Source organism: Phyllobates terribilis, unplaced genomic scaffold (assembly GCF_046119375.1).
Source record: "Phyllobates terribilis strain yellow unplaced genomic scaffold, ASM4611937v1 Scaffold_9__5_contigs__length_417890890, whole genome shotgun sequence".
Lineage (NCBI taxonomy): Eukaryota > Metazoa > Chordata > Amphibia > Anura > Dendrobatidae > Phyllobates > Phyllobates terribilis.
The window spans coordinates 367598554-367626449 of NW_027362769.1; the positions used below are offsets into that span (position 1 = coordinate 367598554).

The 27896-nt window shown below is 45.2% G+C and overlaps 1 protein-coding gene across 3 annotated transcripts in view; it reads left to right on the forward strand.

Moving 5' to 3' along the window:
• The first annotated feature begins 9278 nt into the window (after positions 1-9278).
• The window catches only part of IFT140 (intraflagellar transport 140), an 88983-nt gene continuing 70365 nt past the window's right edge, over positions 9279-27896 (forward strand). The window contains exons 1-10 of one of the 3 annotated variants that reach the window (XM_073648199.1): positions 9279-9407; positions 12327-12492; positions 14000-14218; positions 16536-16657; positions 17607-17728; positions 18324-18499; positions 25287-25378; positions 26243-26349; positions 26747-26892; positions 27684-27887. In XM_073648199.1, the coding sequence (XP_073504300.1) occupies positions 12346-12492; positions 14000-14218; positions 16536-16657; positions 17607-17728; positions 18324-18499; positions 25287-25378; positions 26243-26349; positions 26747-26892; positions 27684-27887 (1335 nt within the window). In that variant the 5' untranslated portion in view covers positions 9279-9407; positions 12327-12345. Of the gene's footprint in view, positions 9468-12326; positions 12493-13999; positions 14219-16535; positions 16658-17606; positions 17729-18323; positions 18500-25286; positions 25379-26242; positions 26350-26746; positions 26893-27683; positions 27888-27896 lie in introns of all 3 variants that reach the window. The other 2 variants (XM_073648196.1, XM_073648198.1) reach the window with 2 other exon arrangements.

Sequence of the window (27896 nt, forward strand, 5' to 3'; positions counted from 1 at the left end):
CAAACAAACGCTCCCATTGGTCATCAATTCCTGGAAAGGAGGAGCTAAAAGAGGAGAGACCAATCACAAGCCACAACGCCAAGCAGCGCTGGGAGTCATGGGCATAGAGGGCAGAGTTTAATGATGTCAACGGCGAGAGGAAGAGCTTTCTGATTGGCTGGCAGGCGTAACCAATAGGAGATTGAATTTCAAATATGTAAACTAAAAGTAAGACGGTTTTTTTTGTAAAGCCTTATGTCATTGGTTTGGCAGATTTTGATTGACGCAGTGGGCGTGCCGGAAGTGTCTAGTCACTGATGGTGGAGCCCTGGATGGGAGGAGTATTGTGGAACTAGAAGTCCCAGCATCCCTTGCTCTATTATGGTGTCGCCTATGTCTATTAACAGTCACAAAGCAAAAAAAAAGCCAAATTCAGTTTGGCAATGACGACCTAATATATAAAGCATAAAAAATCAAGGGCTTGTTCACACGCTGTGGGTTTTTTCTGTGCATTTTTTCATGCAGAAAAAAAACGCAGCGTTTTACTGTACCATCAACATAAATGAGATTCCTAAAATCTCATTCACACAGCGTGATTTTTTTAATTTTTTTGCATTTTTTGAGCTGCAATGCGATATTTTGGGAAGGACTGACCGCAGCATGTCAATTCTTTGTTTTTACCATTCAATTGAATGTATGAAAAATGAATTGAACAAAAATGAAAAACCTCATCAAGACATGCGTGTTTTTTTTTTCTGCCGACACTGCGTTTTTTTATTTTGGGAAAAGAAACGCTGCAAAAAAAAAGCACTGTGTGAACATGCCCTAATACAGGGGGGGGGGGGGGGAGTGTAAAAAATGTATTGAAAAAAAAAGAGTAAAATTATAAGTAGATACTTGGGTACAAACTGTATTTATGTCTATATATTATTTCTAAACATATATATATACACATATATTAATAATATATATATTTATATGAGATTTACACATTTATATATTAAATATATATAGATCTATAAATCTCATATAATATATGTAATATTTATCTATATATATATATGGTTAATATACACTGCTCAAAAAAATAAGGGGAACACTCAAATAACCCATCCTAGATCTGAATGAATGAAATATTCTCATTGAATACTTTGTTCTGTACAAAGTTGAATGTGCTGACAACAAAATCACACAAAAATCATCAATGGAAATCACATTTATTAACCAATGGAGGCCTGGATTTGGAGTCACCCCCAAAATTAAAGTGGAAAAACACACTACAGGCTGATCCAACTTTGATGTAATGTCCTTAAAACAAGTCAAAATGAGGCTCAGTATTGTGTGTGGCCTCCACGTGCCTGTATGACCTCCCTACAACGCCTGGGCATGCTCCTGATGAGGTTGCGGATGGTCTCCTGTGGGATCTCCTCCCAGACCTGGACTAAAGCATCCGCCAACTCCTGGACAGTCTGTGGTGCAACGTGACGTTGGTGGATGGAGCGAGACATGATGTCCCAGATGTGCTCAATCGGATCCAGGTCTGGGGAACGGGCGGGAACAGTCCATAGCTTCAATGCCTTCATCTTGCAGGAACTGCTGACACACTCCAGTCACATGAGGTCTGGCAGTGTCCTGCATTAGGAGGAACCCAGGGCCAACCGCACCAGCATATGGTCTCACAAGGGATATGAGGATCTCACCTCGGTACCTAATGGCAGTCAGGCTACCTCTGGCGAGCACATGGAGGGCTGTGCGGCCCTCCAAAGAAATGCCACCCCACACCATTACTGACCCACTGCCAAACCGGTCATACTGAAGGATGTTGCAGGCAGCAGATCGTTCTCCATGGCGTCTCCAGACTCTGTCACGTCTGTCACATGTGCTCAGTGTGAACCTGCTTTGATCTGTGAAGAGCACAGGGCGCCAGTGGTGACTTTGCCAATCCTCGTGTTCTGTGGCAAATGCCAAGCGTCCTACACGGTGTTGGGCTGTGAGCACAACCCCCATCTGTGGATGTCGGGCCCTCATACCACCCTCATGGAGTAGATTTCTAACCGTTTGTGCAGACACATGCACATTTGAGGCCTGCTGGAGGTAATTTTGCAGGGCTCTGGCAGTGCTCCTCCTGTTCCTCCTTGCACAAAGGTGGAGGTAGCGGTCCTGATGCTGGGTTGTTGCCCTTCTTCGGCCCCCTCCACGTCTACTGGTGTACTGGCCTGTCTCCTGGTAGCGCCTCCAGCCTCTGGAGATTACGCTGACAGACACAGCAAACCTTCTTGCCACAGCTCGCATTGATGTGCCATCCTGGATGAGCAGCACTACCTGAGCAACTTCTGTGGGTTGTAGAGTCCGTCTCATGCTACCACGAGTGTGAAAGCACAACCAACATTCAAAAGTGACCAAAACATCAGCCAGAAAGCAATGGTACTGAGATGTGGTCTGTGGTCCCCACCTGCAGAGCCACTCCTTTATTGAGGGTGTCTTGATAATTGCCAATAATTTCCATCTATTGTCTATTCCATTTGCACAACAGCATGCGAAATTGATTGTCAATAAGTGTTGCTTCCTAAGTGGACAGTTTGATTTCACAGAAGTTTGATTTACTTGGAGTTATATTCTGTTGTTTAAGTGTTCCCTTTATTTTTTGAGCAGTGTATATATAATATATGTGTGTATATAAATCTTATATATATTTATTTTTATTTATTTTACTCACTTATTTTGCACCATTAATTCCACAGCGCTTTACGGACACACACACATATATATATATATATATATATATATATACTGTATATATTTATGTTTTATAAAAACCTGCAAATCACAATTGCTCATTGATACCTAGAGGGGCCATGGATAATCTCAATCCCAGCTCTCACAGTGTTGGAAAAAAAACAACAATTTATTAAAATAGCACAATACCAGTAACATTTCCCACAAACCTACAAGTGTAATAACTAATGCAAGCAAAGATTATATGCAGTAAAAATACATATATTACCTTGGCGCCTACATCACATCGCCACAATATAAATCCTTTTGTGAATTATTACATAAATTTGCAAATGACCCCCAGACACAGAATGTTACCCGCACTAATACTATGTTTCAGCCGTTATCTCCTGCTGTCAGATTCCCTTTAATAGTGTTGCGTCTTAAGTCAATGATAGTTATTTACATGCACTATTATCTTTAGGTTATGTCCCAGTCAAACAAAACCACTAGACTTGTCCACTGGTGATATTGCCTTCTAGTAAATAGTATTATTGCGGATTTTGGTTTGTGGTTACTTACAGTTGGTGATTTACACCTTAACAATATGTTTTTGGTCCATCTAATCACGCTCAGTCCTCCTATGTATGCTCCATATACCACAAGTCCATTTTTTCTATTTCCACTTCGCTATCCGCATGACCCACCAAGGTTAGCGATCTAAGTCCTGATATAAAATCCTGCACATGTAGATGATTCGCATCAGTTAGATGGGTGTAAGGTTATTCCACCCCATACACCACGCATGCGTTATTGCTTGTGCACTTTCTGTACATTCAAATTACACTATCCAACAATATATGTTTGCTCCAACACTAAACGGGTTGTCAGGTCCTAAACTACTAGTCTGCAGTTGCTCTATGTGACTGCAGACTTGTGAATCCTCATAGCGCGCACACTGCACACTGTGAGGATTCTCTGGTGCTAGTGCTCGGAGCAAAGGGCGCATGACCGCAAGTATGTGATTTGCATACATGTGGTCACATGCCAACTAGACATGTGCAGCCTTTCTCAATACACTTGTATTGATCAAGGCTGCGCATGTCTAGTCAGCATGTGACATGTCTAGTTGGTATGTGGCCAGAAGTATGCAAATTGCATACTTGAGGTCACTTAACTATCCGCTCCCGGCGCTGGCAGAGGGGAATCTTATACCCGCTTTGAGGATCATAAAGAGTGACTGCAGACCTGTGGCAGTTTGTACACTAACTCTTTAATATTAGACAGATGTGTTTGGGAGATCTACTCCACCCCTTTCTCAATGGCATATGATTTGATCTATAGTCACTTCCTCTTATTTAAAGGGAATCTGTCGCAAGGTTTTCCCTACCTAATCTGAGAGCAGTATAATGTATAGGTAGAGACCCTGATTCCTTCAGTGTGTCACTTACTGGGCTGTTTAGTGTAGTTTTTATAAAATTTCTGTATTATAAGCAGGAGATTATCACTAGAGGACGAATAAACTTGTTGCAACCACACCCTGATTGGCAGCTTTCTGCCTATCCACAGTGTACACAGAAAGCTGCCAATCAGTGGTGTGGGCGGGGTTATACAGAGCTCAGCATTCAGTGAGTTGCAGCCCCCAGTAAAGTAAGTGATACATCGCTGGAATCAGGGAATCTGCCCTACACCATGCTGCTCCCAGTTGGGGTAACAAAAACCTGGTGACAGATTCCCTTAAACTTCATGATTTATCTGATATAATAAGAACTGGATTTAGAACACATATAAATCCTTGGACTGAAATCTTTTTAATTATTGCAAAAAATACAATTCAACATAATTCATATGTAACATGTTATCCATATCTCTTCTGTCACTCTGCTATTACAATCGTGCTTCTGTGAATCAAATAATAAATTGCAGCTGCACTGGGTCTGCATGAAAAGCACAATAAAAATGCATTGGAACTGTATAGAGAGCACATTGTAATCACACATAAAAAGCTCACAAGACCTTTACCCTGCGTAATATACAAAAACAATCTGCAACACAGCAAAATACTATAGTCACACTATATGTAGCAACAGATTAAATTACTAATTCCCTATCCATAAATAATAATTCTTCTCCTTCTCCTTCTTCTTACCAGTAATACCTTTCTTCTCCTTTCTGTTGAGTGTGTGGATGATGTGAGCCTGGACCGTCAGTGTGCTGGATACAGCCTGATGTGACAGGTCGTGGACCACATCTTCCATACACTCATCACATCTAATCTTCCTTTATAAAACCATACATTTCCATTTCTGCATTAAATCCCTTTGTAACAAGCACTCAGACTCATACATTGTCCTTGCTTCTGTCCTAGTCGTTTTAGCTATGAAGTATCCTCCCCTCCAATCCTAATAGAATAAACCGATGTGCAGCCCTAATGTGTATGTTTTTTTGTATCCTCTTTTGGATAGCATGCACGATATCTTCTCTTTCTTTTTGGTTTTGCATAATATATTTTTTTTACACACATTTGGACATTACTATGTTTTATGCTTTATTGCTAATGCATACTGTATATGGCTTTTTATTCTATCTAGATGAGCCAACTTGTTGTTTAGCCTCTTCCCTCAAACTGATATAACTTCTTTGATTGCACTTTTTTTTTTACAATTACGTCACAAGGATGGCACAGGAGCAGCAGTTGTACTCATGCCATCCGTAGCAGGAGTCAGCTCTTATGCACAGCTACATTCCTGCTGCAAGTTATGGGGCCAGATCTAGCTCCGATCTCAGCACTTTGGAGGGAATACCAAGGCTGTGTGCCCCCGTAGCGTTTTTCAAGCGTTTATGCTGCAGAATTTCCGCAGCGTAAACGCTTGTGAAACGCTAGGTAATCCGCACCCCATGGTCCCCAAGGGGATTCCGCATGTTCTATGCACAAGCTGCGGATTTTTCCGCAGCGTTTATGCTGCGTACAAAAATCCGCAGCATGTTCATTCATTTTGCGGAAGCGCAGCGGAACTCCCGCCATTGACTTGCATTGAGACGCATAGAATGCGCGTCTGTACATTTGTACAAGCGGATTCTATGCGTCTCTATGTGCGGATGGTACCCAGTTCTGGAGGAGAGGAGACTCTCATCCAGACCTGGGTACCATTGTACCTGTAAAAAAAGAATAAAATAAAAAATAAAGTTTATACTCACCTTTCCGAAGGCTTCTCTCCGAATGCCGGCATCGCTTGAGGACCTGCGGTGACGTCACAGTCATGTGACCGCAGGCCCTTCACCGCTCTGTCTCGCGATATGCCGGCAGCCAGGAACCAGTGAGGAAGCAGCGCTGCAGCACACGCCGGGACATCGGGGGTGAGTATAGCTTTATTTTTTATTTTTACGGTCACACTATATAAATCCATGCCGGTTGCATGGATTTATATAGTGTGACCAGTTGTCAAGCACTTTCCAAGTGATGCTATCGCCTGGAAAGCGCTTGTCAATCTGCATGCGGAAACGCATGTGGATACGCATGTGAATCAACAAGTATTCCGCATGTATTCTGCAGGAAAAACGCATGCACAATCTGCATGCGTTTTTTCTGCCAGGGAGATGCAGAAATGCTGCAGAAATTTTCTGCTTCATTTCTGCATCGTGGGCACATAGCCCAATAGTGACAGTGACAAGGGAGGAGTTCCCACATCCTCCATGCACTTAATAGACCTCTGTGTTTGTACTTGTACTGACACTGGCTGGCGACCGGTTCATGCAGCATTACGTGAATATCCTATATATTATATTGATGGCTTGGCCATACTCTACAAGCACTTTTTACCATTTAGTTGTTGTGTCCTCCTATATCTTCATAGATTTTAACTCTCCCTCCTCTTGATATCTGTGATGTGTTACTCTGTAAAAGTCCCCTCTGTAATGTAAAGTGCTGTGGAATATGTTGGCGCTTTAGAAATAAAAATTATTATTTTTATTATTATTATTATCCATTAAATCCCATTTATTTCCATATAAAGTGAATTACAGGATACATCACAGGAGGCAAATATGCATCAAACAGTCAACAATAGTTTCACATCCTCAGATGTTTCCTCTTTGTGAATGCACCAAAGTTTAGTCACACTCCCAAGGGTTTGTCACAAAGTCACAACTTGTCACATAGTTACTGATCTCTGGGGGGTCCTAATCACAAATACTGGTCCTCCGTAATTAGTTTCAATGTACTGACAATTGATCGTGTGCATTGCTGTTCTATTTAAAATCTATGGAACTGACACAAATAGGCAAGTACAGCGCTCAGTTATCACCAGCCGTCCCATAGACAATGAATGGAGCAGAAGTGAGCATGAACGACCCGAGGACACAGGACCCCCACTCTCATTAACTTTTATACCCTTTTCTCCATTTTTTTTCATGCTTTTTTATGCTCCAGCCATAATAAAATATAAATATAAAACCTTCTACAAACAATTTTTTAATGGTGAGTTGTTAGCCTTTTAATGGGGTTTTGTGATTTCATGGTGTTTTTTTTCTTCTTTATATGGTACTTTATGTATGGCATTCTTATCTTTCTTCTCTATAGGAAAAAGCCCGCTCAACCCGTTTTTTTTTTATCCAAACAAATTGTATTTTTTTTTTTTTACGGGGTTGGGTGGGCTTTTTCCTATAGCGAAGAAAGAGAAGAATTCCATACCCAAAGTACTGAATGGCATAACTGTTATGTCCCTGTGTTCTAGAAGTAAGGAAAAAGTCAAATTTATTTTCTTCCTATACAAGCCTTGCAGCGCTGGGGTCCTGGGTTCAAATCCCACCAAGGACAACATCTGCAAGGAGTTTGTATGTTCTCCCCATGTTTGTGTGGGTTTCCTCTGGTTTCCTCCCACACTCCAAACACATACTGATAGGGAATTTAGATTGTGAGCTCCATTGGGGACATTAATAATAATGTATGTAAAGCGCTGCGGAATATGATAGCGCTATAAAAGCCATGCATAATAAGTAAATAATGAAAAAAATACATATGTCATTTAAAATGCACCTTTTAAAAAAATAATAAACATCACAAATCAGCAAATAACATGGACATATTTGGTATCTCTGTGATCATAACGACCAGCACAGCACAGCGATCAGATTATTTACGGGGATCGATAAATGGCGTAATTGTTATTTTTCCTCCATTAACCTCATAAAAAATATAAAAATGTAACGCTGATTCCGTGTTCAGACTTAGTGTAAATGCTGAGTTCTTTGCACTGCTTTTTTTTCTGCACGTTTTCTGCAGATTATTATTGTTTGCTTCATGTCTTTTATGCATTTTCCCTCTTATTTGATGCATTTTTGGTGCAGATGTGAAGCTGCGTTTTTTTATGTGGTTCTTATAGTACAGTTTGTGTTTTTACAGGCTCCACATAGCAGCCTATAGAGGAAAAAAGCGTCAAAACTGCACAGTCCTGCAGCGTCTTTAGATGCACTGAGGACAGAGTTTTTATGAAATCACATCCACTTTGCTTGGATATTTTGGCCGTGTTCACATGTAGCGTAAATGCTGCGGATTTTCTGTTTTTTTTTTGGACAGAAATTCTGCTGTATTTAAAGAAGTTGTACACTACTTTATATTACTCCCCAAGGTATCCCCCCGGGGCCCCAAAGACTTTTTGTAAATGCCTTACGTTGCTGATAATGCCTGTGAGCGGCTGTATCGGTGGCCGCTCACAGACATCACGTGACCCCCCACTGACGTCACGACAAGTGAGGCGTGACTCAGCGCTGGGGTCCCCGCGGTGGCTGCTGGGTTGTGGGCGGGGTTACCCCCGCGTCACACCCGGCATCCACCGCGCGCTTTCCCTATAAATGGGGAGAGGCAGAGCACGCGGTGGATGCTGGGTGTGACATGCGGGGTAACCCCGCCCACAGCCTGGCATCCACCTGGACACGGAAGACAAAGACCCCCGGCAGTTGCCAGCGCTTGTTGTGACATCAGCGGATGTCAGAGCCGGCTGCAGCCGGGGGTCACGTGATGCCTGTGAGCAGCCAGTGATAGCGCCACTCACAGGCAGTATCTGCAACTTAAGGTAATTGCAAAAATCCTTAGGGGCCCCGAGGGGATACATTGGGGGGGGGGGGGGGATATAAAGTAGTGGACAACCCCTTTAACTGTCCAAGCAAAGCAGATGTGATTTCATGAAAACTGCGCCCCCTGTGGTCTAAAGACACTGCTGAACTGTGCGGTTTTGGTATTTTTTTTTTCTTTGGAGGCGTCTATGTGGACCCTATGTTTGATGCCATAGGAAACCGTTAAACGTGATGTCACAATGCGACATGTCGCTGGTGTAGCTCTAACCTAAAAAAAATGGGGGAAAAAAAAGGAAAATTTGCATGAAATGTAAGTTCCCAGGTTGTGAATGGGTTAATAGGCAGAGACTTGGAATACTGTAAATAAATAAACAAACAAACAGTAAGAACAGCAATGGCAGGAAGTCACGTGACCATACAGCCAACACACAACCTTAGAACGGACCGTAGAACGTTCATTCAGAGCAATTACGCTTTTTAAACGCCAGGTGGAGCTCTTGGGCTACGCGGCAATGATTGGAGCATTGTAGGCACGTGGGCTCTCTACCCCGTTGTCAGGGTAACGGGAAAGCGAAGCGGCCTGGTTGTGGAGGTGAAGCCTGACGGGAGATAACGGAGATAATCAGGGAAGAGGCCGGTGGGTAAGACACAGGCGGTACCGGGTAATGGAGGGCTGATAAACGCGTGTGCAGGATATCACTGTGAGTGCGTTACATCCGCCCTTATTTTTATTATTATTGTGGGGGGTGAAGGGGTTAAACTCCATTATAAGTTATAATGCTCGTGAACCATTATAAGGCAGTGATGACATTTACATGGGACTGTCTGGTTTGTGGTGGTGATGCTTAGCGGCGCGGTTTGCAACGTTGAGCTGTTTCGGTTGTAAACGGGCACGAGATTTTGCTGCTAAACAGCGCTTTACTGCACGGCCATTAAAACGGATTTATCCAAAATTAATCACCGCTCTACAGGATAGATGGTAAACGTATGAGGCTGGGACCCCCACTAATCACCTGAGCAGGGGTCTATGGGTGCAACAGTGGGCACCAGACCCCCGTTCTCGTGATCAGCGAGGGGCCCAGCTATCATGGCGGCACAGCCGCAGTGTGTGAATCTGGCCTAATGTGGTGGATGACGCACCTCCGGCGTTTAGTCTTCACATGTGCCAGTCCGGACCACCAGCCCCGGGCGTTCTGACACAAAACACCACACCGCGATGCTAACAGAGTTGTTGAGTTCAGAATTGGAGACCCCCAGCCAGTCCGGATATGGCGGTCAGCTCATGGTCTGTGAGTTACAGACTAATAGGTTGACTCGCTGTTATTGCAGCCGCACCACGTCTCCAGTTAGCCTAAATTCACCCCCCATCACTGGTACATGTTTGGCATGGTCCCCTGTTCTAACCACAGATTTTAAAGGGAACCTGTCCCCAGGATTTGCCTGTATTATCAGTTCCCACCATACAGGACTGACATCACCTATAGCCGCCCTTCACTCCTATGTTCCATCATCAGAACAGAAAAACGGAGTTTAAAGGGGTTTTCTCATCTGTTATCTTCAGGAGCGCGCTGCTCCTCTGCCTCCCCACTGGGGGACGCTGTGCACTTCTGACGATTGACAGTTTGGAGCAGCATAGTTGCGCTGCTGCCACGACCTGTGTCATCCCCCATTCTGCTAACAGGTAACTTTGCCTCTGCAGCATTGGAGGAGAGGTGCTAAAATCGGTGCGATTCAGCGGTGTCCATATTAAGAGCAGCACTTACAAGCTCTATGGCAAAGCGCTTGCAAGTGCTGCCACTACTGATAGGCTGCAGAGGTGAACTTTAACCTAGGCACCGAGCTGTAAACAAAAAAATTAAAAACCCTTCTCTTCTTCAAAATAGAGAGGATTTTTAATAAGAGATAAGTTGCAAAGTGTTTACAAGCACTGTGCAATTTTACCAATTAAATAACTTGAGAAAAGCCCTTTAAGCCAAGTTGTCCTGGTGACTTAGCAATAAGACAGCCGCTCTTCCCTTCATTGTCATGGATGATAATTCATATGATGTTCACAGGACACTAAAGCAGAGCACCGTCCCAGGAGCAGCGTGTTTGCCCCTTTCTGGCCAAAAGAATCAAATTTACTTCAAACATGCGCTGTCCCTTTCTGCTGCACCATGCGAACACAAGATTCAGCGTGACCTGCGTATGATGTATGCAGACTCTCCTAGCGCCGATTCACTTGGAGGCTTGCAAGGTTTGGTTACATGCAACAGCAGACACTTAAAGGGGTATTCCCATCGCCAAGATCCTATACCATTATGTAGTAGGTGTAATAATATTAATATTAGCAAATACCTCCAATTAGAAATGTAGTATAGTTTTCCTGATTCACTATGTGTCTTTCCTCATGTGTTGGGCATTGCAGGACCTTAGGTATCATGTTACGACCATTGTCAAATCTCAAACACCTGTGATAATCAGTTTGCCTGGTGCCCAATTAAATGAAAACTACTTCAGAAGGACGTTTCACATAATTAAGCAGTCCATAGGTTTCAAGCAATGTAGGAAAGAAAAAGGATCTCTCTGCTGCTGAAAAGCATCAAATAGTGCAAAGTATGAAAATATTAGGTATTTCACAAAATCTTAAGCGTGATCATCGTACTGTGAAGAAATTAGTGGCTAATACAGAGCACAGAGGAGTTTGTGCAGATAAAGGCATAATGAGGAAGGTTCCTGACAGACAAATTCATCAGATTAAGAGAACAGCTGCTAAAATGCCATTACAAAGCAGCAAATGGGTATTTGCAGCTGCCGGTGCCTCAGGAGTCCCACGAACCTCAAGGTGTAGGATCCTCCAAAGGCTGCAGTTGTACATATACCTACTATTCGGCCCACCTAAACAGTGCTCACAAGCAGGAATGGTTGCAGTGAGCCCAGACATACATGAAGATTAATTTTAAAACAGTCTTGTCTACTGATGAATATTGTGCAACCCTGGATGGTCCAGATGGGTGGCCACCATGTCCCAACAAGGCTGCGGGATCAGCAAGGAGGTGGCAGAGTCATGTTTTGGGCCAGAATCAAGGGGAGATGGAGCTGGTAGACCCCTTTAAGGTCCCTGAAGGTCTGAAAATGACCTTGGCAAAGTATATAGAATTTTTGACTGATCACTTTCTTCCACGGTACAAAAAAGAAGGTCCGCGCCATCCGTAGCAAAATCATCTTCATGCTGACAATGCCCCATCTCATGCTGCAAAGAAACATCTAAGGCCGCATTCACACGTTTAGTATTTGGTCAGTATTTTACATCAGTGTTTGTATGCCGTTATTTGTTATCGTTGAGAGGTTTGTCCAATAAAATGATTTGAACATTATACTGGCTCATTTGCATCAACCATTTAGGAAAATCCGAGAAAAATAGCATTTTCATAAAAATGTGGAACGCGGTGTAGGCACACGGTTACATAAATTCGGTGGGGCCCGTCCAAACAGAACTGCTATCTACTATGCTGCAGACCAGAACAGGATTTTGTTTTTTTGCAAGTATTTGACATGTTACTTTTTTGTGTCCCACACAGGTCCCGAGCTCTGGTAACAATGGCGGTGTATTTTGACCATCGTATAGAAACTCCGAATGCTACAGCATCACCGTCTCTCATCTCATGGCATAATCTTCACACTTTGCTGGCTGTGGGCTCAGTCAGCACAACGTCCGGGGGTTGTGTCGATGTCTACGGGGAACTGGTAGGTGCTTTAATGCTGCACAATTAGGGTAGATGAGACAGAAGGGATAGGGAGGCGTCATGTATAGAAGGGTGCAAGGCTAAACCTGCATTTAAACTGTCGATTATCTGGATTGAGCATTCCCAGGCGGTCAAACAAAAAGATTGATCATTCTCTGAAGCATAACCTGCGTTGTAAACAGGACATGTGCTGCCGAGAACAATGTGTCGTATGCGCAGAGAAGGATCGTGTTAATAGGTGTTCTGTGCACATGGTAGTGCGATCAGCGCATCTAAACAGGCAATTGGCAACATATAGTTTAATCTATGGACGATTAGCGGCCGCCATCGGCCTGTGTAACTGCAATCTTAGGGCACAGTCAGACCACTGTGTAACACGGATGACGATCGCATCTTTATGCTCGGACTGGCCGGCAGCTCTCCTGACCCGAGCATGTACTTCTATGCAGGTGTCATGCTCTGGTCAGGAGAGCCGCCGGCCAGTCCGAGCATTGTGATACGATCATCGTCCGTGTTGTACGGCAGTCTGACTGCGCTCTTTAAAGTTAATACCTCGCTATTCAAGTAATCACAGTGTCCCCCTGCTGGTACCCCCAGTGATCAGCTGTAATCTGTAAGGTATTTTAGGAATAATTGATTTTTGCAAACTGGAGAACCCCTTTAACTGCTTCGCGACACAGAACATACCAGTACTTCCAATGTCGGGTCCTCATGTATCATGCAGGCTCAGGATCTGAGACCGCATCATAACTGAAGCCAGAACCTGCTTCTAACCGCAGCGAGCGGTAAAGAGAAAAAAATCTAAATGCTAAAATTACTTTTTTTCAGCTGCCACAACTCTGCTAAGAAATGCAATAAGAAGCGATCAAATCATTGTATCAAATTAAATTTTAGTTTTTTATACTAATTTCTGAATTTATTTTTTTTTTACAATAAAAAAAAAACTAAATAAATTGGTATGACAATAATCGTACTGACCTGGATAATCATTGTGCCTGGTTGTTTTTCCACCAGAATTAATGCCGTTAATAAAACAAAGCCCTAGAAAACAACTGTGGAATTGCATTTTTTTTTCACTATTTCACTACTCTTCAATTATTTTTTTTGTTTTTTACTACATTAAATGATAAAATGAATGAGGTCATTCAAAACTACAACTCGTCCCACAAAAAAAAACAATCCCAGGTCAATGGAAAAATAAAAAAGGTACGACACTTTTCAATCTTTATCTCTCCCATAAACTGCGCATGAATCGAAAACAGAGAACACAGGACACCTGGTTTTGTGATCGGTTGGACCCCCAGATCTTATGGGGTATCTTATTATGGGGTAACTCTTTTAAGGTAACTTTTATTAGGGATAAGACCCCTACCTTTGTATATTCTATCTAGTTTCATGGCATTTAATAGTTCTGATTATTTTATGGTCATTATTCACAGGTTCTTTGTATTTATATAGTTGTCACTTTTTGCTAAGTTTTCATATTGAAGTCGTTTATTTTGTTACAGGGTGAGCATGTGAGCGGCTCGCACGTCGAAAGGTCCTACCAGCCCACCCTCCTGAGCTGGCATCCTACAAAACGGGTGTTTGCGGTGGGCTGGCCCTTGGGCGAAGTCTTAATTATAAACGAGGCGGACAAGGAGCATCATGCCGTGCCATCGTCACACAGCGCAGAGATCACATTGCTGGAGTGGAGCAGTAATGGCCGCCTCATTTCGGGAGACCTTGTGAGTATCGCACGTCTCGGTGATTGACACTCATCAGCAGATTGCCGTCCTCGGATCAATAAAGAAAGAAGGGTCAGGGCCATTAATTACATGAAGACTGGATGTCAGCTTGCATGCTGGGGGATCAGATTTACGTAAAGTGCTGCTACCTCTAGTTCCCTTAAAGGGTTATCATGAATATTGCCTATAATGGCTATTCACTCCATAATAAAAAGGATGTAATTTTCCATTATTCTATCACTTTTCCAGCGCTGTTCTTACAGTTATTGAATAGCATTCATCATTATATCCTGGTCATACAGTACAGACCAAAAGTTTGGACACACCTTCTCATTTAAAGATTTTTCTGTATTTTCATGACTATGAAAATTGTACATTCACACTGAAGGCATCAAAACTATGAATTAACACATGTGGAATTATATACTTAACAAAAAAGTGTGAAACAACTGAAAATATGTCTTATATTCTAGGTTCTTCAAAGTAGCCACCTTTTGCTTTGATGACTGCTTTGCACACTCTTGGCATTCTCTTGATGAGCTTCAAGAGGTAGTCACCAGAAATGGTTTTCACTTCACAGGTGTGCCCTGTCAGGTTTAATAAGTGGGATTTCTTGCCTTATAAATGGGGTTGGGACCATCAGTTGTGTTGTGCAGAAGTCTGGTGGATTCACAGCTGATAGTCCTACTGAATAGACTGTTAGCTGCTTTTTTCTTGCCATAATACAAATTCTAAGTAAAGAAAAATGAGTGGCCATCATTACTTTAAGAAATGAAGGTCAGTCAGTCCGAAAAATTGGGAAAACTTTGAAAGTGTCCCCAAGTGCAGTTGCGAAAACCATCAAGTGCTACAAAGAAACTGGCTCACATGAGGACCGCCCTAGGAAAGGAAGACCAAGAGTCACCTCTGCTTCTGAGGATAAGTTTATCCGAGTCACCAGCCTCAGAAATCGCAGGTTAACAGCAGCTCAGATTAGAGACCAGGTCAATGCCACACAGAGTTCTAGCAGCAGACACATCTCTTCAACAACTGTTAAGAGGAGACTTTGTGCAGCAGGCCTTCATGGTAAAATAGCTGCTAGGAAACCACTGCTAAGGACAGGCAACAAGCAGAAGAGACTTGTTTGGGCTAAAGAACACAAGGAATGGACATTAGACCAGTGGAAATCTGTGCTTTGGTCTGATGAGTCCAAATTTGAGATCTTTGGTTCCAACCACCGTGTCTTTGTGCGACGCAGAAAAGGTGAACGGATGGACTCTACATGCCTGGTTCCCACCGTGAAGCATGGAGGAGGAGGTGTGATGGTGTGGGGGTGCTTTGCTGGTGACACTGTTGGGGATTTATTCAATATTGAAGGCATACTGAACCAGCATGGCTACCACAGCATCTTGCAGCGGCATGCTATTCCATCTGGTTTGCGTTTAGTTGGAGCATCATTTATTTTTCAACAGGACAATGACCCCAAACACACCTCCAGGCTGTGTAAGGGCTATCTGACCAAGAAGGAGAGTGATGGGGTGCTACGCCAGATGACCTGGCCTCCACAGTCACCAGACCTGAACCCCATCGAGATGGTTTGGGGTGAGCTGGACCGCAGAGTGAAGGCAAAAGGGCCAACAAGTGCTAAGCATCTCTGGGAACTCCTTCAAGATTGTTGGAAGACCATTTCTGGTGACTACCTCTTGAAGCTCATCAAGAGAATGCCAAGAGTGTGCAAAGCAGCCATCAAAGCAAAAGTTGGCTACTCTGAAGAACCTAGAATATAAGACATATTTTCAGTTGTTTCACACTTTTTTGTTAAGTATATAATTCCACATGTGTTAATTCATAGTTTTGATGCCTTCAGTGTGAATGTACAATTTTCATAGTCATGAAAATACAGAAAAATCTTTAAATGAGAAGGTGTGTCCAAACTTTTGGTCTGTACTGTATGTCTCACAGCCGCACAGATATCAGAGCTGTGTCTTGTACCAAGCAATACATCACTAAACACTGACTGCCTGCAAGCAGAGATCTTGATATAAATTATATTGGGAAATTTTGTAATTTTTATCATGCAGTGTTTTTTTTTGTGCTAAACCAAATTATATCCCATATAGATAGTATTTCAGCAAATGGTCCTGCAATGTGTTTCTTATGTTCATATGGCTTTTTTTGTTTTAAACATGGGAGCCTATGGGCGACATACACCAGTGTTTGCCTATTGAGTGGTATACGTCAGCAGCTTAAGAAATCATACTGGCGTACGCACCAAATGCAATGTGAATGCACACTAAGTACTCTTATAGTTGATTTATCTTTCATTTCTTTTATCTAGAATGGCTTACTTGTTATGTGGAGACTGGACCAGCGAGGTCGGGTTCAGGGAGCACCATTACTGAAGCTGGACTACCACAAGCCTTTGACTCACTGCCTTTTTAAACCATTGGCTCCAGAAGAGTAAGTATTAAAGGGATTGTCTGGCCTTTGGCTACAAGTCTGCAGTCACTCTATGTGACTGCAGACTTGTGAATCTTCACATCGCACACTTGGCCGGGAGCGACGGGCGCATGATCGCAAGTATGTGATTTCCATCATGCATGTCCATTTTTTTTCCGTCAGCACGGATGACGAGGGCCAATACAAGTCTATGGGTCCATGAAAAAACACGTACAGCACAAAGATAGAGTCCATCTGCCTTCCGTGTTTAACATTGCAAAGTATAGGAGAAGCTTTGTCATTTATTTTTTCTTTATCCATACCGGAAAAGCACTGATGACACCAGTACCATTTTTTCACATACGTGTTTTAGGACACATTCAGTATTTGATCAGTATTTGTAAGCCAAAACCAGGAGGGGGTGATAAATGCAGAAGTGGTGACGTGTTTCTATTATACTTTTTCTCTGATTGGTACACTTCTGGTTTTGGCTTACAAATACTGATGTAAAATACTGACCGTGTGAACGTAGACTTATACGGACGTGTGAATGGGGCCATAGAGTGACTGCAGACTTGTAGCCTAAGGCCGCACAACCCCTTTAATCTTGACTGACAGTAAGCGAGCCTTATGTCTCTGTTTCTGCCATACATAGCTGTATCCTCCTATTACAAACCTTCTCTGAAACGGGTTGTCTGAGCATCTAATATTGATGATTTATCCTTAGGTTAGGTCATCAATATCAGATCTGTGCGGGGTGACACCTGGTACCCCCACTATCATCTGTCAGCTCCAGCAGCAGTATATGGAGCAGAACACCACAGCTTCGTCACCCTGTTACATGGCCACTTCCAGGGATTGCAGATCAGCTCCTTATCATTTGGAAGAAGTGATCTGATCTGGAGATCTGGTTGCCATGAACAAATCTGACGGTCTTGTGATTTGTGATTGATATTGACCTTTTTTTCAGGGATATGGCACAGCTGGCTAAAGCTGCAGTGAGTGGGGATGAAAAGGCTTTGGATATGTTTAATTGGAAAATGAAGGCAGCCGCCCAACAGGAGTTCTCCTTCTTCCTCAGCACAGGAGACGGTATGTGGCAGTAAAGTGGAATATTCACCTCTGGTGCTGCTTTTTTTTTTTTTTTCAGCAACACTGATCATTCCCAAACTATGTCATTGATACTTCTTTCTCATTCTGGTATATTTCTGCCTCCTCTCTGACTGGTAGGTATGTATATAGTAAATAAAGAGTAGTTTCCTATCTGATAAGTCTCCAAAGGATTGGAAACGCTGAAATACAAGATGGCCTGGTTCATGGTGGCATGCCCTGGTGTGACTGAGTAGACCCCCATGAAGAGGACAAGCAATGAAAGGGACTCCAGAGCTGCCACCCCTGCTTTCTTAGGTTTTTGGGTCTTAGAGTTAGGGTCCCAGTTGATCATAGTGATTAGGGATGAGCGGACCCATGGAAATTCAGGTTCTGGTACCCAATCCAAACTTTTCAAAGTTCAGTTACCAGTGTACCCAAAATTGAACCAGACCCCCATTAAAAACAATGGAGATCAGAACTTTTGAGTTGGAAAATTCTCTCTCTCTTCATAATAGGATTACCCCTTCCATCTGCTCAATTCATTTTGTATGTATGATGCAAGCTCTATTAATCTATATTTTATCATTGCCATCAGGTTCCGTACATTGGGTTAATGAACAGGCGAAGAGCAACCAGATAATCGCACTGGACAGTCCTGCAAGGAGACTTCTCTTCTTGGAGAAGAAATCAGTATTAGTGGTGGTGACAGAGAATTTGCTACTGTCTCAGTTCTTTGTAAGTCCAGAAGGAGAAGCCGAGGAGATTTCTAAGGTAGGTACACTTCTTACCTGTTACAGTTGTAGCCATCTTCAGACAGTTTCCTAGTATTTATGGAAATGCAGAATTGTTTTATCTCCTGCCAGGATTCTGCCCTTTAGCTCTGATTGGAACACACCTTACTCTGTCGCCTCATTGGGGGACACAGGACCATGGGTGTTATGCTGCTGTCCACTAGGAGGCGACACTATGCATAATCTGAAAAAGATTAACCGTGGCTCCTCCTCTGCAGTATACACCCCTGGATGGCATCAGCCTTCTCCAGTTTTTGCTTAGTGTCGCATAGGAGGCACACTTAAAACTTTTACTCTGTTTTCACTGACGGGATTACAGATGAAGAAAAGTGGGTCTACTGCGAGACTCCCGGCATGGCTCCTTCCTCGGCCCCTTATTACGGGGTGCACGGTTGAAGTCGAGATGGCTATTCCCCATGTCGCTCCTTCCCCTGCCCCTCGGGTGCTGGTTCGAAGTCGAGACCCCCCTCCTTCCCCAATTCCTTTTGGTTTCTGGGTTGAGGTCGAGGCGAGGATATAGCCCCCTGATGGCAACAGCAGCATCTTCCTTATCCCCCCCTGGGGGTATTAAGTTGAAACGCCTCAGGTAGGGCCTGTACAGGCAGCAGCTCCTAGCAGCCAGCACACTACGACTGAATCCAGGGACTCCAGCCCTGCTGCGGGCTCCTGTCAGGGCCGGGGGGAGTGCAGACAGGCATGACACAACAGAGGCACAGGCCTCCCTGCACCCTGTTTCTGCGGCAGCACCAGCTCTACGGTGCCTCAGGTGGACTCTTCACAGGGCCCCCCCTTCCGCTTATACCCCACCGCTATCCTGCCTTTAAATCCGGGGGGGTCTGGTTCAGATCTGACCCCCTCCCGGACTTCCGCGCCGGCCTGGAGTCCCTTTGGGCATCAGGCATCTAATTTAGGCTCCGGCCTAGCCGAAGCCGCCACCTCCTCTCCCCGGCCCGCCCCCCGGATGACAAATATGACACTCTACAGTGTCATAGAGGGGGCGGATCGAGACTGAAAGGGCTCGATTTCACACAGTTCTGCCGCCCTTTTCAGCTCTCCGCCCCCCTTCTTTCTTAACTTTACTCCGACGGCCATTATCTGCTGCAGTATAAGGGAAGACCAGCCAGTCTCCAGGGGGCACAGGACTGTGGATCTTCGGCGCTGGACCTAGGGGCACACTGGTGGGATAAGACCACAGCTGGAGTTCTTCCTTGGCTGTGAGTCCATCATTCCTTAAAGGGCCCTCTGCATAGCCACCCCAGTGCACTATGCCGGGCTCAAGGTCCAGTTCGGACTGCTATTATGCACTCTGTACAGCCTGCAGCAATACTCTCCCCAGTGGCAGCACGTACCCGCACTGCCAGGACTGCATCCAGACTACTGTGCCAGAGCCCCAAGAAGCCCCTGCCAATGCTTCGGTGTCTAATGCCTCGCCAGAATGGGTCACTCAGATGTCGCAATCTATGACGCAGTCTATAGATAACCTAACCTCCACATTGCTTCAGGCTCTGCAGAGTCATGCCTCAGCTATGAACGCTACCCAGCAAAGGGAAATCTCGACTCAGGGACATGACGACCCGGGCACATCCACGTCTAGGTCAGGACGCAAGCGGACCCACAGGTCACGTTCATCTGCGTCATCCCATAGCACACGGTCATCCCCTTCTAGGGAGAGACCGTAGTTCCAGGTCATCTAGACCGTCCCCTACCAGGGACAGCCAGTGCAGTTCTCCGCAGCGATCCCCTACCAGAAAAGGCCTCCACCCCGGTTCACCCAGCAGGAGACGCCTTAGCGATACACAGGATTCGGAAGGCATCTGTGATTCCGACTCAGACAAGGAAATTGAAGGGTCCCTGATCCCAATCCCCCCTAGCAATACAGCGCTAGTTGAGGACGTAATCTCGTCCATCCATCGGGTGCAGGACATTTCTGATCCGCCCCCGGAGGCACCACAACACAAGATTTCCTTTGAAGGAGTTCTGAAGCCGCCTAAGGTCTTCTTTGACCACCCAGAGTTTAAGTCGATCCTTAAAAAGCAGTTCTCACAGCCTGAGAAGAAGTTTACCAATCGCAAATATCTGGAGGAGCGGTACCCCTTCCCACAGGAGGTCACCAAACAATGGACAGATCCACCTGAAGTGGATCCCTCAGTCTCTAGGCTAGCAGCACAGTCATTCCTTTCACTGCCAGATAGCTCAACCCTCAGGGATGTAGCAGACCGGCAGGTGGAACGCATGGCTCGTTCAATTTTCGAGGCCGCAGGGGCCTCCCTGGCTCCCGCGTTCGCTTCAGTTTGGGCTGCCAAGGCCATCCTGGCTTGGGCCCATAATTTACAAGCTGGCCTCCAAGTATCTGCTCCTGAGCTGTCGGACCAAGCGGTTCAAATAGCAGTTGTAGCAGATTACATGCTTCATGCAGCTCTGGATTCTGCAAGGGGTGCAGCGGGGATGGCATCAAACGCCATCACGATTCGGCGTATCCTCTGGCTGCGGGAATGGAAAGCAGACGCAGCCTCAAAGAAGTCCCTCACGCACCTCTCGTACCTCAGTGGTCGACTTTTTGGTGAACAGTTGGACACGATGATATCCAACGCCACCGGGGGTAAGAGTACCTCTCTCCCCCAACTGAAACTCGATTCCGATCCTTTCGGAACTCTTCGGGCTGGTCCGTCTCGCGGCCAGCACAAAATAGCAACCGCAAAAGTCGGACAAGACCTGGCAGTCAAAAGCAGGTCAGTCAAAGTCCAAAGGAGGAAAATCTCAGATTTCCTCCTCATCATGACTCACGGATTCCGGAAGACACCCCAGTACCGGTCCCCGCGGCCGAGCGCTTCCGTGGGTTCTACTCCAATTTATTTGTAGTCCCCAAGAAAGGAGGCGGCGTACGGCCCATACTGGACCTAAAACAGCTCAACAAATATGTACGGGTACGTTATTTCCGCATGGAGTCCCTACGGTCCATCATTGCGTCCATGGAGAAGGGAGAATTTCTCGCCTCCATAGACATACAAGACGCATACCTGCATATACCAATTGCACCCGCCCATCAGAGATTTCTCAGGTTCGCAATCGACCAGGACCACTACCAGTTCGTGGCTCTCCCGTTCGGACTCGCCACGGCTCCCAGAGTGTTTACCAAAGTCATGGCAGCCACCATGGACGTCCTGCACTCCAGAGGCATAGTAGTCGTTCCATACCTTGACTATCTCCTTATCAAGGCTCCCACCTTCAAGGACTGCGAGCTCAGCGTCTCAATCACAATCGACACTCTGAGTCGCCTGGGCTGGTTAGTCAACCTACAAAAGTCATCACCAACCCCGAGTCAGTCTCTGACCTTCCTGGGAATGCTATTCAACACCTTCAGGGGTCTAGTGCTCCTTCCCAAGGACAAGGCACTGCCTCTCCGTCTAGGAGTTCGCACTCTCCTCAGCAAACCCCCTCGATCTCTCTGGTTTGCCATGAGAGTCCTCGGCAGGATGGTGGCGGCAATAGAAGCGGTCCCATTTGCCCAGCTTCACCTCAGGCCTCTCCAACTAGCCATCCTCAAGTCATGGGGCAGGAACCAATTTTCTCTCGACAGGGAGTTCCAGCTGACGTCGTCAACCAGGAGGTCCCTGAACTGGTGGCTCAAGCCAACCTCACTAACAAAGGGGAAATCCTTTCTCACGGGTCAATGGAAGGTTCTGACCACCGACGCGAGCCTGACGGGTTGGGGTGCGTTACACCTACACCACAGAGCACAGGGCAAGTGGTCCCCAGCGGAAGCGACCATGCCCATCAACATCTTGGAAATTCGTGCCATCCTCCTGGCATTGAGAGCCTTCCATCACTTACAGCCTCTCACATCAGAGTACAGTCGGACAATGCCACGGCTGTGGCATATGTGAATCACCAAGGGGGGACCTGCAGTGCCCAGGCAATGCGAGAAGTGACACACATTCTCCACTGGGCGGAAGACACAGGTTCGGTTCTCTCTGCGGTCCACATTCCGGGTGTGGACAACTGGGAAGCAGACTTCCTCAGCCGGCAAGGAATGGACTCGGGAGAGTGGTTTCTCCATCCCGAAGTTTTTCGACAGATCTGCCATTGCTGGGGGACTCCGGACGTGGACCTAATGGCATCCCACTTCAATGCCAAGGTCTCCAACTTCATGGCCAGAACACACGACCCACGGGCGCTAGGAGCGGACGCTCTGGTTCAGGACTGGACCCAGTTCCAGCTCCTGTACATTTTTCCACCTCTCCCCCTGTTATCCAGAGTGGTGAGGAAGATCAAGCAAGAGGGAGTTCCAACCATCCTAATCGCACCGGACTGGCCCAGACGTACATGGTACGCCGACATCATACAGCTCACAGCAAAAGTCCCCTGGTGTCTCCCCGCCCTCCCAGATCTTCTGTCACAAGGCCCGTTCTACCACCAGAACTCAGGGGCCCTCAATTTGACGGCGTGGCCATTGAGACCTGGGTTCTAACCCAGTCAGGGTTCTCTCCAGACATCATTGGAACCATGATCAGGGCACGGAAGCCAACCTCTGCTAAGATTTATTACCGTACCTGGAAAGCCTTCATTACCTGGTGCGAATCTCGTGGCCAGACCCCATTCCCTTATTCCCTCCCCAGGGTACTTGGGTTTCTCCAATCGGGTCTGGAGGCCAGACTGTCCCTGGCCTCCCTTAAGAGCCAGGTGTCAGCTTTCTCAGTGCTCTTTCAGAGGTGCATTGCTAAGAAGCCGCAAGTAAGGACATTTCATATAATTCCACATGTGTTAATTCATAGTTTTGATGCCTTTAGTGTGAATGTACAATTTTCAAAGTCATGAAAATACAGAAAAATCTTTTTAAATGAGAAGGTGTGTCCAAACTTTTGGTCTGTACTGTATGTGTCTAGGACTGCGCCCTTCCGGAAGTCTGATTCTCTCTTCCTTCTTCTGGAAGGCGGCCGCAAGGGTCTGCCAGCTTCCAAAGCTACCCTTGCCAGATGGATCAAATCCACCATACAAGAGGCCTACCGCCTAAAAAATTCTCCTCTTCCAGCAGGTATTACGGCACACTCTACATGTGTGGTAGGGGCCTCCTGGGCCATTCGGCACAGCAAGTGTGTAAGGCAGCCACCTGGACTAGCCTACACACTAGCCTGTTCTGCAGGCGGCGGTACCCCAATTGTAGGGGCCTGTCTACACAATATTCGTCCATTGCTTCCCACCCAGGGACTGCTTTGGGACGTCCCATGGTCCTGTGTCCCCCAATGAGGCGACAGAGTAAAGGAGATTTTTGTGTACTCACCGTAAAATCTCTTTCTCTTAGCCTCTAATTGGGGGACACAGCTCCCACCCTGTTGCCCGTTCCGGGCCGTTGTTATGTTGAGTTCTCATATTGTTTTGAACTCGTACATAGTTACATTCTTATAGGCATGGTATGTTATCCATGTTACGTTCCTCCTAATGCTTTTGCACAAAACTTCAGAAGGCTGATGCCGTCCAGGGGTGTATATTGCAGAGGAGGAGCCACGGTTAATCTTTTTCACATTATGCATAGTGTCGCCTCCTAGTGGACAGCAGCATAACACCCATGGTCCTGTGTCCCCCAATTAGAGGCTAAGAGAAAGAAATTTTGCGGTGAGTACACAAAAATCTCCTTTTTTCCTTAGTAATTGACTACGTATTGCATATAATTTATATCCTCAGTACTCGCAGACTATAGTGATGCATTGTGCATTTTTCCCGCTGGTAGATAAGCGGTGCCATTCAAAGTAGAGACAGCGCCCAAAGGGGTCTTGTCATCTTATTAAACGGGTAAAATTGCAAAGTACCTGTGAAAACAATCAACTTTGCAGCTTAGTCCTTATTAAAAATCCTCTTTGATAATAAGAACAGAGGGATTTTTACTTTTATAGTTTGCTGCTCGTTGGCTAGGTACTAGGTGTCTAAAAAAACTTTCCATCTTTTCAGAGTAAGTATAGTTTGAAGAGTCGGGGACAATAGGCAGAAACTAGACTATTCCTGCACCGTTTGTAGCCGGCTTCTCCCCACACAATGCTGTAGATGATTGACGGGTGTCTTTCATTTGTGTACTTAGCTAGAGACCTGTCAATCACCTAGAGCAGTGCGGTGAGCGGCTGTGCCAGACTAGTCTGGTCTCTGCCTCCAGATCTTCAAACTATACTTTCTCTGAAACACCAGGACGTGTCACAGAAAAATATTTCTGGCTGCAATTGTGCAGCCAGGCTCTGATTCGTGCTACCTCTGGTTGGGCAGCAAGAATCGATTGAATGACAGGTTCCCTTTAAATGGATTATCTTAGCAGGTTTCTGTAGTGAGGGGTTTGCTTTTCATTCACTATGTGACTGCATACTAGAGAACCCTCACAGCGTGTACTGTGAGGATTCTCCGGTGCCGGTGATGAGGACAAGCTGGCACATGACTGCAAGTATGTGATATACAAACTCCTGGCCACAATCCAACTAGACGTGCGCAGTCTCGCTCAATGTAAGTGCATTGTTCGAGGCTGTGCACGTCTAGTCGGAATGTGGCCAGGAGTATGCTTATTGCATGCTTGTGATGACATGACCGCTCGGTCTTGCGGTCGGCAGCATGCGCTGTGCTCTGTGAGGGTTCACATGTCTGCAGTCATAGAGTGATTGGGGACTTTGGCCCTGAGATCTTTACTGAGCACTCAGACTATTTTGAAGCGCTCCGCTCCCGCATGATGAGTGATGACAGATGCTGTCTATTGGTTGGGTTATCATAATGGCTACATTGATTTCATTTCTCAGGTGAAGCTGACTGGGAGGATTGGTAAAACCACGGACATCATCTGTGTCAGTAACACCTTACTGATCACAGCAACCGGGGAAAGTGTCATCAGGTAATTCATTCTTGTCCTACTTACTTTATATTAGGATAAGGTCACACGGGGCGGCCACCAAGCAACAGACATGGCTGGGAACTGCACTGACCCGTGATTTTACCGCAGACCGGCTAGGCTTTCAAATTCATTGTTAATGGTCGCACAATTAAAGGTAGAGTGCCGTTGAACTCAGTGGCTATTAACAATCGGTGTGAAAACTTAAGATTTGCAATAAAAACGCATGTAAGCTGATTTCAGGTCTGCTAAGCAGCCACGTGGGTGACCTTAATCTTACATTTGAAGTATGTGTAGATCTCAGACTTTATTTGCACTTATCATATTTGTTATAAAAAATGTTTGCAAGTGAAATTGGCAACTACAAGTGAATAGGGTTTGCAAATGGCATAAAAAAATCTGCTGAAATCCGCGGCCCAAATCAGACTTAATATCAATGGGGTGTTCAGGCTTATAATGGTGATGACCTATTCCTGGCATAGGTCATCAATATAAGATCAGATGGGAGTTGTTTTGAGCTGTGGCAGGAACTAGATGTGAGCAGTGAATGGAGTCTGATCAGCACCTCTATATTCACAGTATAGTTGCCGTTCCCGTATACTGCAGATCAGCTTCTATTCACTTCTATAGGAGTTGAGCTGCAGTACTGGCAAACAGCCACTACATGGTGTAGGGCGCTCTTCCGTTTTGCTTCTGTACACTGTGCACATTTGCCGGCCGCCAGAGCTGAATACAACTGACTGGTGGGGGTGCCGATTGTCAGATCCTTATGGTACAAGTAGGATACACAAATTAATAAGAAATTAACTTTATTTTTGGAAACTTCTCTTTCGACGTCACTAAGTGCTGTGGATTTTTATTTTTCAGATTCTGGGATCTGGAGCGAGAGGACAATTACGTGCTGTTCCTGGATGAGCAATTGGGATTTGAAGCCGAAGAAACTATAAACTGCATTTCTTACTGTCCTGCAAAAGGTATTTCAGCCCCTCAGTTATTATACAGAGCTAGTATCACATGAGTGCTGTCATCTGAGTGCAGCCGCCACTTTTTACTTTGGCCCCAGGCGTATTCTGCAATCTATGTCTTTGCCGGTCTTCTATGTAGCAGTGGCATTAAAGGGAAATGGCTTTTCTATCCTTGTCTGGGAATTCTTAATATCAGGAAAAGCCATGACAAAAGCTGCAAAAATGATACCTATGTTTCATTATGGTTCTGTTCACACCTCCTGCTTTGGCAGTTCTATTAGACATGTTGGCAGGAAACGTAATACTTGCCTTCTCCAATAGTTCCTTCTGCTACAATGCCTTTCTATGTACCTGTACATACATCCAGGTTTGGAATCATTCAGTTCTTACATTTCTTGTGTTTTAGCAATTTTGGCAGCAGGAACCAGTAAGGGCAAGGTGGCCATGTGGAGCAAAGTTACTGATGGACAGAAGTCGCTGAGGACAGAAGGAAAAGATGGCTGGAAGCTCACCACCCCAACAGAATTGGAAGGCAACATCATGCAAATCAAAGTGAGTGGTTTTTGTTTTTTTTTTAATTCACATTTCCCTTCAATTCTGGACAAATTCTGTGTGACACGGTGCAGGTGACTTGTATTATGCGCCACTGCTGTATTTATTATACTTTAGGCTTCAGAGCTGAAATCTCCTAGCATGCTTTACTGGCTCAATGTCTGCACAGAGCTTTCAGTACAGTAATCTGTAAGTAAATCTAACTGACCACCAACGTAGGAGACCATCGCTGTGGGCAGTTTATGACATTAACCACCAGCAAAAATACATAAATATATCTCTGAGCTGTTGTGTAATGCATCATGGTTTAAAGAGGTTGTCCAGACTTTGTTCTCAAGTCTGCAGACTTGTGAATCCTCACACTGCTAACAGTACGCGCTGTCAGGATTTTCCGGGAGCGCGTGGTTGTGTGAATGCAAGAATGCAATTTGCATACTTCCGGCCTCATTCCAAATAGTCGTGTCCGGCCTTGCTCAATTCACGAGTATTCACGTCTAGTCTGAATGCAAATCGCATACTTGCAGTCACGACATTGGAGAATCCTGAAAGCACGCACACTGCGCGCTGCGAGGATTCACAAGTCTGCAGTTACATAGAATGATTGCAGACTTGTAATCCAAGCCTGGACAAACCATCTAAAGTGCTTTTGTTTTCTTTGAGAAATCATCATCATCTTAAGATGAAAGATTCTTTTTTAATCTAATGTTCTGGTTCGTCAGCTGTCTCTTCATCCTTGCTGTCACCTCGTTTGTTGATCTGCATCTGAGATATTTTGCTTTTTCTTGATACAGTGGGGATCGTCGAAGAATCTCTTGGCTGTAAACAACCTGAGCGCGGTTCTGGTCCTCAGCGAACACATCATGTCCTCTCATTTCCATCAACAAGTCGCAGCAATCCAGGTGGCGCCTTCTCAGCTCAGCCTGACCTACTTCAGCACAGGAACCAGACACAGCTTGAAGACTGACCTGTACATAAAAGGAGTCTTTGTCACTAAGGTGAGTGGG